At 40.8% G+C, this 18472-nt stretch overlaps 1 protein-coding gene and 1 long non-coding RNA gene across 3 annotated transcripts; one reads left to right on the top strand and one right to left on the bottom strand.

Annotated features, from left to right (window-relative positions):
• The first annotated feature begins 1530 nt into the window (after positions 1 to 1530).
• LOC121644839 lies at positions 1531 to 6913 on the top strand. Of its 2 annotated transcripts, none has more exons than XR_006011319.1 (3): positions 1531 to 1565; positions 1650 to 1729; positions 6861 to 6913. It is a non-coding gene; the product is annotated as an uncharacterized LOC121644839 (long non-coding RNA). The 2 variants fall into 2 exon arrangements; XR_006011320.1 differs by lacking the exon at positions 6861 to 6913 and adding an exon at positions 2204 to 2266.
• An 8488-nt stretch (positions 6914 to 15401) lies between these two features.
• On the bottom strand, positions 15402 to 17492 carry LOC121644285. Its single transcript, XM_041992138.1, has 4 exons — positions 17071 to 17492; positions 15857 to 15974; positions 15657 to 15764; positions 15402 to 15599 (listed from the first exon to the last, which is right to left on the bottom strand). Exons 1-4 carry the CDS (start codon positions 17490 to 17492, stop codon positions 15402 to 15404), a joined length of 846 nt encoding a protein of 281 aa, XP_041848072.1.
• Between the last annotated feature and the right edge of the window lie 980 nt (positions 17493 to 18472).

The following is an 18472-nucleotide window of genomic DNA, read 5'->3' as shown; positions in this document are numbered from 1 at the left end:
GGCTCAAAGAGCCTTCAGCTGGAAAAATACCATTCTGAATCTACTCCGCACACACTTCCACACACACCTTCCCATACTTACGTTCCATGAACTCAAAGAGTTCACCGCGGGGTGTCGCCGGTGTTTTGGAGCTTACATTACCCATGTTTACACTTAAGCACGGGGAGGAATATTCCCACACCTTAGACTACAGACGTCTCTGTAGAATACGGAATAACGGCTAATCCGTCCGCCCTATCTCACTGCTTTCCAGCGAGAGACCCACTCACACCCTTGTGAAGGGATTTTAACCTGCCCAGATCTCCTAATGAGACCTTCAGGCCCGCTTCTAGCCTACGGAGCTCCCAAAATCCCTTGTGAAGGGATTTTAACCTGCCCAGATCTCCTAATGAGACTTCCAGGCCTGCTCCTAGTAAGCGGAGCTCCCCAAACCCCCGGCTGCCCGTCTTCCTACTTTTCTAAAAAGGGAGAGATGTGTGTGTGCGTGAGAGCAACCTAAAATCCTAGAGTAATTTCTCACTCACCAGACTTCCTTGACAGGATGGAAGATGTTCGAGATCCTGGCGGGCCAGTAAGGAGATCCACGAGGAGTCCCCCAGAAAACAAAAGCTGAGACGTGCTCAGGTTGATCAGACACCCGTCGTAAAACCCGAAACTGACCACGCAGGAGCACTTCTGACACCAGATTGTTGAGGCAAAAAGTTACTCTGTCAAGGAATGAGGAGTCTGGTTTTGAAGTGAAAAATGATTACAAGTTTATTGAACACAGGATTAAAATACAAAGAATAGAATGAATAGGAAAAATAGAAAGAATAGAATTGCAATTCCTGAGAGACTGTTCAGAGGTCTGACAGCACAGAGATCTGAACAGAATCTGATAAGAAACACACATGCAGCATCTTTTAAGCAGAATGATCACGTCACAGCACATCATGAAATACAAACAAAGAGATTGTCTGTTCCTCACACAGGATTAGACACTTCAACAAACCTAATGAGCTTTTTCAGTTTAGTGAGCACATAAACAACCCCAGTGCCTGGCTGGGTCATCCTGAGGCGCCTGGCTGGTATCAGATAAGTCACACAGGTCAGAGCGAACTGTTCTAAAGAATGCATCCACATTTACGATAGCAACAGGCTACTCAGTATTAAACTCAATTACCAAGAACTTAAACAAGCTGTTTACCCTGAGAGGGATCAGTAGACATAATATAGTAAAGGGAATAATATGAAATTTCCACAACAATATAACAAGTTTAACAACTTTAGTTGCTGTGTTTTTATAAGTCATACCAGTTTTAGGGCTATCATTCACTGCATGGATATAAAAACACTTCACATGGTACTGTTTCTATCAACTTCTTTTACAGGTGGTTCTCAAAGACACTAAACCTGTTGAGCTGCTGACGTACCAGTGTTCATGTGTTGCTGGGCTTGCCCTGTGCAGTCATGTTGCAGCCTTGCTGTATCAGTCTGCTGATTACAGCCAGAAGGGACTTACAGCTGTACCCCCAACACAAAGCTGCACACATTCTGAACAGCAGTGGCACAAACCTCGTACTCAGGTGAAAAATCCAAATTTTTTAACATAATGTTGTTAGTTACACACATAGAAAAACATCATCTTTAACTTTTACATTTCTTTACAGGGCTTCAAACCTGGTCCGACCAATCAGATGGTGATAGTATCAGCAAGACCCAAAGAAAGAAGACTGGCTGAAGGAATCCGGTAATACATTACACATAGAATAGTTCATTTATTTTCCTTTGTCTGTTTCATTGAATTTCCCTTTATAAGCTGAGCAGTGGCTCAGGTGGTAGAGCAGGTCGTCCAATGATCGGAAGGTCTGCGGTTCGATTCCCGCTCCCGCAGTCATCTGTCGTTGTGTCCTTGGGCAAGACACTTAACCCTCCTTGCCTCCAGTGTTGGCATCGCTGGTGTATGAATGTGTGGATGAATGTTCGGTGATGGTCGGAGAGGCCGTAGGCGCAGACTGGCAGCCACGTTTCCGTCAGCTTGCCCCAGGGCAGCTGTGGCTACGCACGTAGCTTACCATCACCAGGTATGAGTGAGGAGTGGATGAATAATGGATTCACACAATGTAAAGCGCTTTGGGTGCCTTGAAAAGCGCTATATAAATCTAATCCATTATTATTATTATTATTATTAAGCATGCACACAGGCACACTCTTCTTCTTAAAGCACACAGCTTGTTAACAGTGAGGCACAAGAGAAGGCATAGATGCAGTGAGTACATAGTACATGGTAGATGATACCAAACCAACAAGCAGCATGAACAACTTCTTAAGAATAAAGTCTACTCCAAAGTTTGGCAGGTCAGAAGGACCAGCGTGAAGCTGGCCCCCCACCCCAACACAGTGGAAATGGTCTCGATCGTTTGTGCTGGTTTGTGCAGGAAAAACTTTCGTTTGTGCTGCTTTAGATTTTAAGATATTAAAACATGTTTTTATGGTCAACCTAAGTTCACCCAGCCCCCCCACATTGTCCAAATTGAACAAAAACGTTTAATTTATAGTGTGGGAAGAATGGAAGAAGAGATTAATTTTTGTTTTGGGTGACCACAAGTTAAAGTTATTCGGGGAGCGTGATGGGTCTGAGGTGAAGTGGTGCGGTTTAGACGAAGCATGTTCTGTGACTGTGATGCCAACTGGCAATAAAAAGCAGCATCTTGTGTTCAGACAGCGTTTTCTCAGACTGATTACTCAAGCCCACCATTCCAGCTGCATTAATAATAAACACTTAACACGATATAAAAATGTTGGTTTGTGCCGCTTTGGTTTCTAAAGGCTAAGTAATATTTTAAAAGGTCAAACTGTTCATTAAACTCCACGAAAATGCTGGTTGGTGGTTCGTCCGATATGCAGCGTTTTATTATAAAGAAAACTGGACAAATAATTCACTTTACAGAGAAGTATGGTGTAGTGTGTTTTTAGAGGAATGTAACTGTGTTTGGAAGATAGCCACCGACAATTTCATTATCCAGCTTCTTCCTTGTTTTAATCCAGGATTCAATAAAGTTTTTAGTAAAAATCTGAAACATGTTTGTGTCTCTTAAGTAAGGAAGTAAGTAAAATGTGGTAATACTCTCAGTTTATACAGTGCAGACTTTATAGAGCTGTTATTCTTATTTAGATGCAGCAACTTAGCAGAATGCAAAAGAGGTTCATCTAATGAATACAAAGACAAACCAATTAGGTTTTCTTGGGAATTCACATATATTTAGTATAAAACACCCAGATGACTGAAAATTGTCAAAATGTGCAACTTTGGATGTTTCATTCTTTCATTTGACTGCACTAGATTCTTAACAGATTAATGAGAATACTTGGTAATAATTACTTAATTATTCTTAACAGATTAATGAGAATACTTGGTAATAACTACTTAATTATTCTTAACAGATTAATGAGAATACTTGGTAATAATTACTTAATTATTCTTAACAGATTAATGAGAATACTTGGTAATAACTACTTAATTATTCTTAACAGATTAATGAGAATACTTGGTAATAACTACTTAATTATTCTTAACAGATTAATGAGAATACTTGGTAATAATTACTTAATTATTATTAACAGATTATTGAGAATACTTGGTAATAATTACTTAATTATTCTTAACAGATTAATGAGAATACTTGGTAATAATTACTTAATTATTCTTAACAGATTAATGAGAATACTTGGTAATAACTACTTAATTATTCTTAACAGATTAATGAGAATACTTGGTAATAATTACTTAATTATTCTTAACAGATTAATGAGAATACTTGGTAATAACTACTTAATTATTCTAAACAGATTAATGAGAATACTTGGTAATAACTACTTAATTATTCTAAACAGATTAATGAGAATACTTGGTAATAATTACTTAATTATTCTTAACAGATTAATGAGAATACTTGGTAATAATTACTTAATTATTCTTAACAGATTAATGAGAATACTTGGTAATAATTACTTAATTATTCTTAACAGATTAATGAGAATACTTGGTAATAACTACTTAATTATTCTTAACAGATTAATGAGAATACTTGGTAATAATTACTTAATTATTCTTAACAGATTAATGAGAATACTTGGTAATAATTACTTAATTATTCTTAACAGATTAATGAGAATACTTGGTAATAACTACTTAATTATTCTAAACAGATTAATGAGAATACTTGGTAATAACTACTTAATTATTCTTAACAGATTAATGAGAATACTTGGTAATAATTACTTAATTATTCTTAACAGATTAATGAGAATACTTGGTAATAACTACTTAATTATTCTTAACAGATTAATGAGAATACTTGGTAATAACTACTTAATTATTCTTAACAGATTAATGAGAATACTTGGTAATAACTACTTAATTATTCTTAACAGATTAATGAGAATACTTGGTAATAATTACTTAATTATTCTTAACAGATTAATGAGAATACTTGGTAATAACTACTTAATTATTCTTAACAGATTAATGAGAATACTTGGTAATAATTACTTAATTATTCTTAACAGATTAATGAGAATACTTGGTAATAATTACTTAATTATTCTTAACAGAATAATGAGAATACTTGGTAATAATTACTTAATTATTCTTAACAGATTAATGAGAATACTTGGTAATAACTACTTAATTATTCTTAACAGATTAATGAGAATACTTGGTAATAATTACTTAATTATTCTTAACAGATTAATGAGAATACTTGGTAATAATTACTTAATTATTCTTAACAGATTAATGAGAATACTTGGTAATAATTACTTAATTATTCTTAACAGATTAATGAGAATACTTGGTAATAATTACTTAATTATTCTTAACAGATTAATGAGAATACTTGGTAATAACTACTTAATTATTCTTAACAGATTAATGAGAATACTTGGTAATAATTACTTAATTATTCTTAACAGATTAATGAGAATACTTGGTAATAACTACTTAATTATTCTTAACAGATTAATGAGAATACTTGGTAATAATTACTTAATTATTCTTAACAGATTAATGAGAATACTTGGTAATAATTACTTAATTATTCTTAACAGATTAATGAGAATACTTGGTAATAACTTTAAGTTGTTGATGGCATGTACATAACATAATAAAGTCAATAAATTCAAAAACATTCAAGTTTATTTAGGCCTTAGCTGCAACCAAATCAAGCCTCTTAAATGTATTTTCTAAGTTATATGAAATATAAATCAATGTTTAATATTTCATAGTATTTACCTTAGTTTACTATAACTCATACAAGAGTATGACGTCAGTATTATTTAACTTCCTCTACTGAGGGATAAATAAAGTCCTCAATAAAGTTGGATGCAAATTAGTAAAAAATATTAAAGTGATTAAACTAACTAGATATCTCTGTTTCAACTAGATGCCCAAACAACCAGCAGTAGACAGAGATTCCCTTCTGGAAGTTCTCTGCTCATCAAAAGAGGCCAAACTCCTGGAAAACGCAACCATAGCCACTCCTAGAGTCAGAGTCTGGACAGAGCTGAGTGAGCAGCTAGGACACAGGATCTCTGCAAAGGCGCTTTATACCATCGTCAAGTTAAACCGATACGATGTCTGGTCAGCTTTAGGGTTCAGTATTCAGACCAAGGATCCAGAAGGCAGTGACCCAGAAACATCAGAGTCAGGTTTTTCTCCTGGACTAAAAGATAAGGATTTCCAGCTTGAAGTTCCATTTGATAAATGGAGGCAGTTTATTCCTGAATATGTGGAATATAAGGACATGGGTTCTTCAACTAAAAAAAAGGGAATACAGAATTTTGAAGCCTGGCATCTGGACTCATATTATAAATGAGCTTATTTGGAAAGAAGTTAAAAGCCCATGAACATCTGTATTTAAGAGAGCCTAGGTCTATCCATCACAGACAACAAATTATATATCTATAAAAGGTTACTGTAAAGAGTGTCTTAGTCATTTAGATATTCAGTGTGAGAAAGAGCCTGCACTAAACAGCCCGATGGTCCTAAAGTGCAAAATAAAAAACACTGATGAATCCAAGCACACAGGTCAGTCCAAGCGCTTCATGTCTGGACACTTGCGTGTGCAGGTAGCCACAGAGTGTGTGATGGCAGGAAGGAACCCATGTATGGCGGCATCACTGGCAAACACGCTGATGGATTTTGGAGATCCTGAGCCAAGCCACCTACCCAATTTGGCTACCCTGTTGAAACAGCAGCAATATCACGCCAAACAAATGCAGTTTACTCATTATTATATTGGTGAAGTAACAAAATTTAAATACTCACTGGTTGCATGGACGAACTTGGTCTTGAAACAGGAAAACCCACAAAATAAGAACGTCACACTTTATCTTTACCAAAAAAAAAGGCAGTTCACCGTGTACCAGAACAGTGCTCCGCAGCGGACACTGAATGAGTGGAAAAATCAGCCGGACTAATTAATGACCAATTAACCGCAAGAACGGCTCCCTTCAAAACACACTCCATCAACTAATTCAGTAATGGTTTAATGCAATGATTGACCCATAAGAAACTTGTCATATCTTAAAAACTAACGCAGCACAAACGATTGAGACCATTTTTGTTCAATTTGGACAATGTGGGGGGCTGGGTGAACATAGGTTGACCTTAAAAACATGTTTTAATATCTTAAAAACTAAAACAGCACAAACGAAAATCTTTTCAGCACAAACCAGCACAAACGATCGAGACCATTTCCACTGTGTTTTGCGTGGGGTGGGGGGCCAGCTTCACGCAGGTGTCAGAAGGTTATACTGAATTGATCTCATAAAATATTTGACTGAACATGTAAAACAATTACGCTATGTTGTAATTGCAGGAGTAATTTATACAAAGCAGCCTCAAACCGGACCTGCGAGCTCCCAGACATGACTGTGCTTCACCTGAACGAGGCCTATGAACAGATGCCAAGGGACACTGCTCCACTTATAACCACCGTGGGGATTTCAGGGGCTATACCACTGGTGGACAGTGCCTTTGGCAAAGTTCAAGAAGGAAGTGTCCTCTCCTATCTCCTCCCAGCATGGAGCCCACCTAAAACGTGTTTGCATTCCACTGCAACACCACGACCATCTGTACCTCCCTCCAATTACTTCTTGGGCCCCACCAAGTGCTGCTTTGTACTGAGCCATCATCAGCAACTCCACATGATGTCTCTGGAAACATCACATGACATGGCCCACCGAACTGAGGAGAGCACAAGGCAGCAAAGCTCTCTGCAGGAATGGCACCTCTTAAGGAGGCTGCGTGTGACATCCTCTAGATTTAGGTATGTGCACTTTTCACCCAACAGGATATATAGTTGTAAACAAACATGATGATCCTGTCGGAATAAGAAATTGTGTTAAATATGATTTTGTTTTTAAAACTTTGCCTTCATATAAACATCTTTTTTAGAAACCGCAGCCTAGCAGACCTTATGCATTTTGGTTTTAATAATAGTATAGTGTTTATATATATATATATATATATGTATATATATATATATATATATATATATATATATAATTGTACTGTTTAATTATATACTGTTTATCCATGTGATGTGCTTCAGAGAAGTTTGCCATGTGAGAGGACAGTCATCGGCAGAAAGCTTGGCCTCGAATCTCCCGGTCAGGCTACAAAACTGCCGACATGAAGAGAGGCCTCGAGCTGGAGCCTAAGGCAATAGAGGAGTATTGTCTGGCGAGGGACGTCAACCACTACCCATGTGGCTTCATCATTCATCCCGATGTGCCGTGGCTTGGGGCTTCACCAGATGGTCTGATCTACGACCCAAAAGCTGAACCTGCATTTGGACTGGTAGAGGTGAAGTGTCCTCATGTCAGAAGCTATGTGGACTGCACTTACCTCAGGGTCTCTGATGACATACTTCAGTTAAAAAAATCACATGCCTACTACTGGCAGGTGCAGGGGCACCTTTTATTAAGTGGATTTGAATGGTGCGACTTTGTAGTCTACACTGAGGATGACCTGTTCATTCAGAGGATTTACAGGGATGATGAAGTTCTACAAGCTATAAACGAACAGAGGATTATACTGCAGAGGAGGTGTCACATCTGGGGAGAAAATTCAGGCAGGGGGTGGAGGAGCCCCTGGATTCATGGCTGGTAAGATTGTTGGATGAAGGGGCCCATCAAACTGATGTGGATCAGGGGGATGCACATAAATTTGTCAGTTTATCCAGAAACCCTGATGTTAATGCCGCATACAGGGATGCAATGACAGATTTGCGTGGAGCCACGGCATCTGTGTTTTCTTTGTACGCCCTTGCAACCGGAACTGTGTTCCGCCTGCCCGGTGATTGGGCACCAATTACCCGGCCCTGGTATACTATCAGAGATGCTGTGCAACGGGTGGCTCAGTTAATGATGAGGGAAGGAGTGTTTCTGGGAACGGCTGATGCATGGGCTGATATGTATGTGCCCAAATCAGTACGGGATCATCTGATAAAAACCAGTCCTCCACATTACAGATCCCTGGTGTTAACATTAATGTTAAATTCTGTAGACAGACCTGCTTCTGCTGTACAAGGGATGATAAGAGAATTAGAAAATCTGGCACAGTGGGATGACATGAATGTTCGTCCTCAACCGTCTCAACAGAGGGGAGACAGACCAAAATTCACCCCGAGACCTAAGCAGGCATTTCAGCCACAAGCTGGTGGCCCCACACGCCGAGATTACTGGAATGCTCTGGTGAAAGCTGGGGTTCCTGTGTCACAGATAGATGGTAAACCCACGAGTGAATTAAGAGAAATTGTGTCTCAAAAGGGACTTAAAGTGTCATGTGTGTCTGGTCTGGATGGATGGAGAGAAATGAAAGAAATGCTGTCGGACTTGGTGCGTGAAAGGCGTGCAGAGCCGGAGCCTGAGGAGAGCTCCGAGGAGGAGGAGGAGGAGGAGGGAGAACTCTGTCAAATAGCACGAGTGAAGAAAACCAAAGCTCAGAAGAAAAAGGAGAAAAAGGATAAAAAAGATAAGAGGCGCTCTCGCCTATATCCTGGTTTACCTGAAAATTATTACTAGGAAACTGGCCGAGCCCCTCCAATTCGGCTAGTTAATTGGGCTGCTAATGATATACGCCGACATGTGATGTTGGGTATACATTGGCGAAATTCTACACAAACAGTGGAAGCTCTGGTAGATACGGGGGCGGAGGCCACCCTTATATATGGTAATCCACATAAATTTAAAGGTTTAGTTGCTACATTGAGTGGTTTAGGTGGTGGAGTTGTTCAAGGAAAAATAGTTAAGCTCTCTCTCACTATCGGCACGTTACCTCCACATATTTATCAAGTTATAATCACTCCCATTAAAGAATACATTATTGGCATGGATATTTTGACAGGTATGACTCTCCATCTGAGAGGGGGCAGATTCTCATTTGGAGTTAAAGAACTCCGCTCACTAAGTGTGTGTGCTGTACGGGTTGGAAAAGTGCATATGGCACCGTTCCCAATCCCTCTGGCTGAAAAAGTGATATCACAAAAGCAGTACAGAATACCAGGAGGACATGATGAGATAACTGTGACAATATCTGATTATTTAGAAGCTGGAGTGTTGAAAACAATCTCCACTGCTTGGAATAATCCTTTGTGGCCGGTCAGAAAATCAGATGGCAGCTGGAGGATGACTGTGGATTATCGGGGGTTAAACAAACACACTCCCCCCGTTAACTGCTGCAGTACCTGACTCACTTACCATAATAGAACGGGTTCAACATCATCCCGGTGTATGGTATGCAGTGCTTGATCTGGCTAATGCTTTCTTCACTATTCCTATCCCAGAGGATAGGATGGAACAGTTTGCATTTACCTGGGAGGGGCGACAGTACACGTTTACTCGCCTTCCACAGGGCTACGTGCATAGTCCTACTATTTGTCATCGCATAGTGGCTGAACATCTTGCTGAAATGCAATTACCATCGGGAATAATGATTTCCCATTACATCGATGACATAATGATCCAGGGGATCAATAAGGACGAAGTGGCTGCAGTATTGCAACAAGTGATGACTCACATGCAGTCACATGGATGGGAAATAAAGCCTGCTAAAGTGCAGGGCCCAGCACAACAAGTGAAGTTCTTAGGAATAAACTGGAACAGAGGCGAAAGAGAGATAACTGAGAAGGCCAAAGAAAAAATATTGACATTTGCCGTCCCACACACACAGGCTGACCTGCAGAGGTTTATTGGTTTGTTTGGATTCTGGAGACATCATATTCCACACTTGGGACAGATCCTGAAACCTCTCTATGCAATAACAAGGAAAAAGGCTGTGTTTGAATGGACAGATGTACATCAGACTGCATTTGAGTTAGCTAAAGAAGCTATACAGCAGGCTGTGTCATTGGGAAAGCTGATATCTGGTCCAGTAGAACTGCAGGTGTCTGCTTCAGCAGATTATGCCAATTGGAGCTTGTGGCAGAAGCAAGGGCGGGTCAGAAAGCCCATGGGGTTCTGGTCCCGGAAACTGCCACCTGCAGGTGAAAGATACACACCATTTGAAAAACAATTGCTGGCTTGTTATTGGAGTTTAATAGAAACAGAAGCTCAGACAGTGGGGCATGAGGTCATTATGCGCCCACAAATACCTATAATGTCATGGATTTTGAGTAATCCAACTACTCATAGAATAGGAACAGCACAAGAAAGCAGTGTTATTAAATGGAAATGGTATTTATCTGAACGGGTAAAACCCGGAGAAAAAGGTGTGTCTACTCTGCATGAACAGGTTGCAGATGCTCCTGCAGCAGATGAAGCCAGGTTCCTGGTGACTGAAATGGATGCGTCTCCAGTCCGGCCAGGACAGGCTTATGGAAGTTTGACATCTGAACAGCAGGCTCAGTCATGGTTTACAGATGGTTCTGCTAAGTGGACAGCAGGCAAGCGGAAGTGGAAAGCTGTGGCTTATAATCCAGCCATAGGACAGACCCTGGAACAAACAGGGGATGGAAAGAGTAGCCAGTGGGCAGAATTAAAAGCAGTACATATGGTATTGCAACAGGTAGGAATACAACAAGCAAGAATTTATTCTGATTCCTGGTCAGTAGTAAATGGTATGTTAACATGGATGCCTACGTGGAAGAAGAATAACTGGATGATACAATCAAAGGAAGTATGGGGGCAGGAATTGTGGAAAGATATTTGGGAAAAAGCTCAAGCCATAACTATATATGTTGTTCATGTGGATGCACATACCACTAATAATAGTGCAGAAGCACTGCATAATAAACATGCTGATGAAGTTGCTAGAACCATGGTGGTTGCTAGAGAGTCCACAGAAGGGTTGGCAAGATGGGCTCATCAGAAAAGCGGTCACTGGGGTATTAAAGGAACCCTGCAATGGGCTCAGGACAGAGGAATCGATCTAAAACAGGATGATGTAAAAACTGCCATAGAACAATGTGAACAGTGTCAACATCAGAGGCGTGGCAAGCCTCAACATCTACAGGGTCATATTCAGAGAGGAAAAAGTCCTGCTCAAGTCTGGCAGATGGATTTTGTTGGACCGTTGCCAGTCTCACAGAACTGTAAATATGCATGTACTGCTGTAGATACATATTCTGGAGTATTGATAGTTCATCCCTGTAAATTTAGTAATCAAAAGGCAACGTTAAAATGTTTGGACATGATTGAACAATATTATGGCATGCCTGTACAAATTCAAACTGATAATGGATCACATTTCACAGGTCACATGGTAAGGAAATGGGCGGATGAAAACCATGTAGAATGGATTTATCACATTCCGTATCACCCACAAGCAGCAGGGTTAATTGAAAGACTAAATGGATTATTGAAATCCTCACTGAGGAAAGCCTCAGGTGATAATAGTTTAAATAATTGGAAGCACAATTTACCAGAGGTGGTTAAACAAATTAATAACAGACCTCTTGCAGAAGGAGTGACACCACTCACTCGAATGGTCATGGTGCATGCTACCCCAGCAGATGAAAGTGTTAAAATGTGGAAAATACACAATGATGCTAAAATTCCACTGCTTGCCACACCTGGCTCAGCGGGTTTAGACCTGACGAGTCTACAAACAGTAACGCTCCCTAGTCATACCCCAACGGTTGTGAAAACCGGTTTAGGGTTACAATGCCCGCCGGGCATGTACGGACATATCCTGCCTAGATCAGGACTGTCTCTGAAAGGAATCACTGTTATGGCAGGAGTAATTGATGCTGATTACCAAGGAGAACTGGGTGTAGTGCTATTAAATATAGCTGCTGAACCGTTTGTGGTCACTAAAGGTGACAAAATAGCTCAACTGGTAATAAAACCATGTAATATGACAATGGTGCAAGAAATAACAACACCACAGGTGGTTACTACTAGAGGTCAAGGAGGATTTGGATCTACAGATAAAGTGGGTGCTAAGGTTTGGGTCAGGCAAGAACATGGCCCGCCTAGACCTGCTGAAATTATCGCTCAGGGGGCAGACTCAACCTGTACTATAATATACTCTGGGGAACAAGATTGGAAAAATGTTCCCGTGTTAAAATGTTATTTAAGAGAAGACTAATGCTGTTTGCTATATTCTTCTGAAGTTATGTGTCTCTTTCAGCCTGGTGTGCCTGGTGGATGTCTGAGTGGGGGTGGAGGAGGTTGATCGGCAGATCCAATAAGGAGGGGGCGCAGAAGGATCCTCGCTATGGCCCGCCTACGACCTGGTGGTGCCACCTGCTGGGGCATGCTGCAAGCTGCCCTCACTGCCATCCTCACCTACAGCTTTGTGACTGCGATGACGCCCCACCGGTCGATGAAGGAGGTGGGCATGTTTCGGACGGGCTGGAGGTACGCAACAAGGATGAGGAGACAGGATAACTTCACCTGTCCAGCCAACCGAATCTGTTATATTGCCAATCTAACCAGTGAATGCCCCATATATGTGTGTCGAGGCTGCATACAAACGATGCACCTACGGAGACCGATGACATCAGTACATGTACAAGCTGGATGCAACGTCACTGTCACGTCGGACGTGATGATGCTCCTGGTTCTGACCGATGGAACTATATTGGGAAATGGTACTAATTCACAGGTGCAGGTTTATGAGTCATTCCAATTAAGAAATGCTACAACCATTCACAATCGGATTGATCCTTTGATTCACCCGGTGGATGTGCTGCCAAAGGAACAGGTAAACATTAATCATGTGGCCCCATTGGTGACAACCTGTCAAGAAAAAGCACATGCTGTGGTTCGAACTGTTGTAACTTGGACTGTGAACTTGCCAAAAATGCCCACCTGTCATCATGCCAGACGTCGAAGGGCCTGGTATGATACATTGCTGGGTGGAACTGGAACTGTATTAGGTGTGTCCAACACCATAGATGGAGAAATCACTCGGACAATGTTGTCCAACACTGGAAATAAAGCTAGCCAGGCTATTCATCGCCTGGGGAACTGGATGCCGGTCCCTATAGGACCACAGAAAGAGACTGCCATCATTTTACAACAACAGTTGAAATGGCAAACTAGATTGTTTAATGACACTGCCGATGTTTTCATAAATGTAACCAAAGCTATTGATGCAACTGTGTGTGGTTTACAGGTGATATATTCCCGCCTACAGGAGGAGAGGTTTGTACGAGTGATAACTGCACCTAACCCAAATGAATGGAGACGATTGTTTAATATTTCTGATGCTTCATGGTTACAAGTGAAGCCTGAACTGACGCGATGTAATATGACCATGTGTACTGTAAGTTGGATACAGTGGTATGTTACTCAAGCGATCACCATCTGTAAGTTTCAGGTATTACCATTGGTCGTACATAATAAGTATATGTTTTTGAGAACTTACGGTGAATGGTTTAGTCCCCAAACTAATCACACGTATGACCTGAAGGACTGTGAAACTACTGATCGAGGCCAAGCCTGCCTCTTATCTAAAGGGTATAGAGATCCATGCTTTACAGGAGACACGGCACTGTGTGAATGGTATATAGAACCAGCTAGCGACATGCTATGGCAAGTGGGCCCCAACACCCTTTGCGTAGCTACTACTCACAACCATACTCAGTTGCCTACTGTACCGTTCTCAGGTTGTTTAAAAGGTTTACACCTATGGCACTGGCACAATGTAACTTACAGGTTGACTAACTTTACCACAGAATCTCATCTGACGGCTGTCCAGTGGAAAGTGTTACACCTACCATGGCGAATTTCTCTGGAGCGTTTCCAAAGTGCACTGTCTCGCTCCCGTGATCTTAAAGATATTATGTCTAGCCATTCTCAGAATGTTACCCGTGCCTTAGTAACAACTCTAGTTAACCGGGAACAGGTTTTGCATGCAGCAAAGATGGTGGAGATGGACAGTGCTCATCACTGGTGGGACATTTTTTCAGGAATGTCTGTCACCGCTAGAACATATGTAGCTCCACCATTATTGATTCTTGTGGCTATTTTATGTGTGTTGACGCTATGCAATGTATTAACATGCCTTTATATACGCCGGATTAAACAACGATTGTCTAGGACCATATATCACACTGCCTTAAGATGATGCACATACATATTTTAGCAGAAGATGGACCTTATGGAACGATGTGTTATCATGTAACTGTGGATACAGATACTGATGTAGATCAGTTCACTTATATGCACTGGAGTAATCAAGATCGATGGGTGCACAATGATGTATATGCCACGCGAATGGAGTTGTTAGATTTCGTGTGTCATTGGGTCACTACTGTCTGCCAGGAGTATCAACATGCTCCTGGCCATACTGAAGATGATGATGTTATCTGGGAAGGTGAAGGTTTTATGAATTAAGGCCATTTTAGGCCAGAGGTGGAATGATATGGGAATATCTAATTTGTGTCCTAAAATGACCATCTGTATACTATTGGTGTTATATAACTGCTTGTTTTGTCCCAAGTGACCACCTGTATACTGTTTTTGTTATATTATTCTGCTTGTTTTGGTGCCTGTGTGACTGCCTATCTTTGGAAGGGTGAGAAAAGGGTGTCTTGTAAATATGTTTACAAGACAGGATCTCAGGACTCATCCTCGCCTGTGGGAAAGGACCGGCCATCCTCTCTCTCATGCGATGTTGTGTTTTTCTAAATAAGTATAAAGACGGGGAAATCCCACATCTCGGGAGAGTCTGCTGCGGGTTACGTACGAACACCCAGCCGGGGTTTTCTAAGCCACTCTACCGGGATTGTTGGCTCTCCAGTCCGTGTCAAAGGTAGGGCAAGCTATGCTATGCTTATAAGGCTGAACCCATTGAGATGTAATGATGAGTGTCATGAGCTGCGGGGAATAAACCTGACACACTTATTCTAGCACTCTGACTTTGTGTGTTTCATCCGCTGACCACCACGAACCTCTAAAATCACACATTACAGTGGTGCTATACCAGTCATTCCTTTCAGGGTGCAGTGGGACTTGTAGTTTGAGTAGACCTCACTCTGTAGCAAGGGAGAAGAAGGGGTTTGGCACCTCAGCTCAGTGCAGTCCAGAACCACAGTGGTGTCAGCATAGTCTCTGAACTCTACAGGTAGGTACTCCCGGATCCTCTCTTGTGTCATCCAGATTCTCTGTGCACCCAGGACAGAAAGCAAAAAATTGCTCCATGTGAGAATTATTCTGCTCACAGTAGATTGGTGGATTTGATAGCGGTCAGCCAGGTCCCTCTGCTTTAGTACAAGGGCCGGGTAGTTCAGGAACAGGAACATCTCATCTATTGGGTGTAGAGCCTGTCCCTGTGAAATACACAAGATAAGAAATAAATGGTTGGCTGTACTACTTTATTGTGCTCTAGTTGGAAAATCACATAATTACAAATAAGGCCTACCGTGGGAGCACTCAGTCGTCCAGCATCATCAGCAGTTAAGCTGGTCGCTCGGACCATGTATTTCAGTGATGGTTGAATGACCTGCCAAAACCGCATCAGGTGGTCATAAGATGCAAACCTGGAAACAGATGGAGGCCTAACTTCACCTGAGGGACATTCCATTTTGTTTTATTTATTATTTTGAAAATTACCATAAGCAGGACAAATGTTAACCAAACTACATTAGTCAGATATTCAGTCATTTTTTTCCCCACACGCTGTGTAAATTTTTTTTAGATAGACATTTATTTATGCCTCAGTGGGGTAATTCATAGTGCTGTAGACAGCTGTACAATTTCACAGTAAACAAGTAAAAAAATATGAATAGATAAACAAGTTGTGTATACAAATATATATATATATATATACACACAACTACAATATAAATACATCAACACTGCTGTGAACAGGCCTAATTGTGGAGTCTGACAGCAGAGGGGAGGAAGGACCTGCTGTATCTCTCCATTGATGATGCTTTTGGTGTTCTTGACCTTCATCTGCGATCTGAAGTAAACCTTCCTGCTACAAGCAACCACCTGTTAGACAGGGGTCTTATTAATTTGTATTTCAGAATACGTTTTTAATTTCCATGTTCATGGAGTCTAACAAGTAAACCAGTCTATCCAAATATAAGAAGACGACCCCTTATTTCCCCTTGATGTTTCACTCTCAGCAGATATCTGCATCTGATCATCCACCTGGCTGCTTACTACCTGCAGATTCTACAGGTGAAGCTCCTGCAAACTTCAGTTATACTGAGGGGTTACCTTATGAAATAAATGCTTAACATTTTCACAGTACAGAGCAGCCCCTTTCACCCTGCTGCTGTCAGACCTTACAATCAGACCTGCTCACAGTCGACAACATGTAAGCTAGATGTTTACAGTAAGCAATAAGCAGAAAGCAATATACCATCTCCTGTGCTATAACTCAGCTCTTTATTTTCACCAATATAAAAAATAAAATAATGGAGCTCCTCTTGTGACACTGTATTATCATCATCATCATCAACAACATTATTATTATTAAGAAGAATAGACTATGCATTATGTAGCGTGGCTATGTATTATTATTATTATTATTGTCATTGCTGTTATCGTTATTATTATCACTTTATTTCTAAAGAGGGGCTCCATGTAACTGGTCTAAAAGTAGAAGATAACAAATGTACTTACCGGGTGAAAAAACGAATGTCCACATCGGACCCATCAAATCGCTGTATCCCGAAACGTGACAGGAACATCTGCTCCAGCTGCTGCCTTAGTGGAGCGACTTCCTCTCGTAGCCTCTGCTTTTCCTCCAGCACACTGTCCACAACGGCAGGATCCGGACCCACGCAGTAGTCGTGATCGTGTGCACAATCTGGTTCCCCAGTTTCCACATTCTCTGGTTCTCTAGCTGTGCGTTCCCACACAGAAAGTCTTCTCTCACCAAGAGAAAAGTTGTTCCACGGAAATAAAAGTGGAACGGCGCCGGGTCTCAGCCGCCTCCTCTTGCCTTCCTTACTCGGCTCTTTGACATCTTGCGCTGTAAAGTGTCGACTGCATACACGGGTGTGTGGAGTGATGATGAGATTATCCCTTCTGATGTTCACCATCCATCTCTTCCGTTGTTGATCCTCCGAGGGAAACGTGTGGAAACTGATGGTTGAATTGTATTTAGCTGACGAGGTAACAATGGAACACAGCAGTGTTCAGCTGTCCACCTTTCACGCCGCTGAAACTTGTGTTCCTGCTTCATCTCACGTTATATATTATACCATTATAGTAATACACTCTTCTATAAACAACTATACTACCTGTTGTCTCGAATATGAACAATATCTTATTCCTTTGTTTCCCTCAGTGTTCAAATCTACAGCCACAACGTTACCATAGCTTTAACCGGAAGCGTTTTTACTGGCGTGTCGTGAACCGGAAGTTAAAAAAACAGCACCGTGCATAAAGCCCATTAGCTCCATTTCTACTCGAAGTCTTTCTAGGAAATATAAATAAGGAACAACTTCCCACAACCATGACACAAGGCTTGACAACTTTAATACCCAAATCCAACAAGGACACTTCCTTTATTGATAACTGGCGTCCAATAACGTTACCTAATAACGATTATAAGATATTTGCTATAGTTTTTGCCAGAAGGCTGAAAATGGTATTGGACTCAATTATTGAAGAAACTCAGTCTGGTTTTATGTCTAAAAGACATATAACGAACAATAGTTATAGACATCCTGGATTACTCTGAAATGTTAAATCTTGATGGCTTTATTTTGTTCTTAGACTTCTATAAGGCCTTCGATACAGTGGAGCACCACTTCATCCTACAATCGTTAAAGAAATCGGTAACTATTTCTCTTCTGCTATTAAAACCCTATATACTAACAGTAATAGCTCTATCAAACTACCAGGTGGCACACCCCCAAGATTTACCCTGTCTCTGGGTATTAGACAGGGTTGTCCTGCCTCTCCGTACCTATTTTTGATTGTGGCTCAACATATTCAAATGAGTGCTGTGGAAGGCATCTCTGTTCCTGGTAAAGAACTAATTATAACACAGCTGGCAGATGACAACCACACTATT

The sequence above is a fragment of the Melanotaenia boesemani genome, chromosome 8 (genome assembly GCF_017639745.1).
Source record: "Melanotaenia boesemani isolate fMelBoe1 chromosome 8, fMelBoe1.pri, whole genome shotgun sequence".
Classification (NCBI taxonomy): domain Eukaryota; kingdom Metazoa; phylum Chordata; class Actinopteri; order Atheriniformes; family Melanotaeniidae; genus Melanotaenia; species Melanotaenia boesemani.
This window is presented reverse-complemented; position numbering and strand designations above follow the sequence as displayed.

Coding starts and splice junctions, on each gene's coding strand:
- LOC121644285 (XM_041992138.1), bottom strand. CDS start 17,492: ATGGTGAACATCAGAAGGGATAATCTCATCATCACTCCACACACCCGT. Junction 15,975..17,070: donor GACATTCGTTTTTTCACCCG/GTAAGTACATTT, acceptor ATCTGTTTCCAG/GTTTGCATCTTATGACCACC. Junction 15,600..15,656: donor ATCAAATCCACCAATCTACT/GTGAGCAGAATA, acceptor CTGGGTGCACAG/AGAATCTGGATGACACAAGA.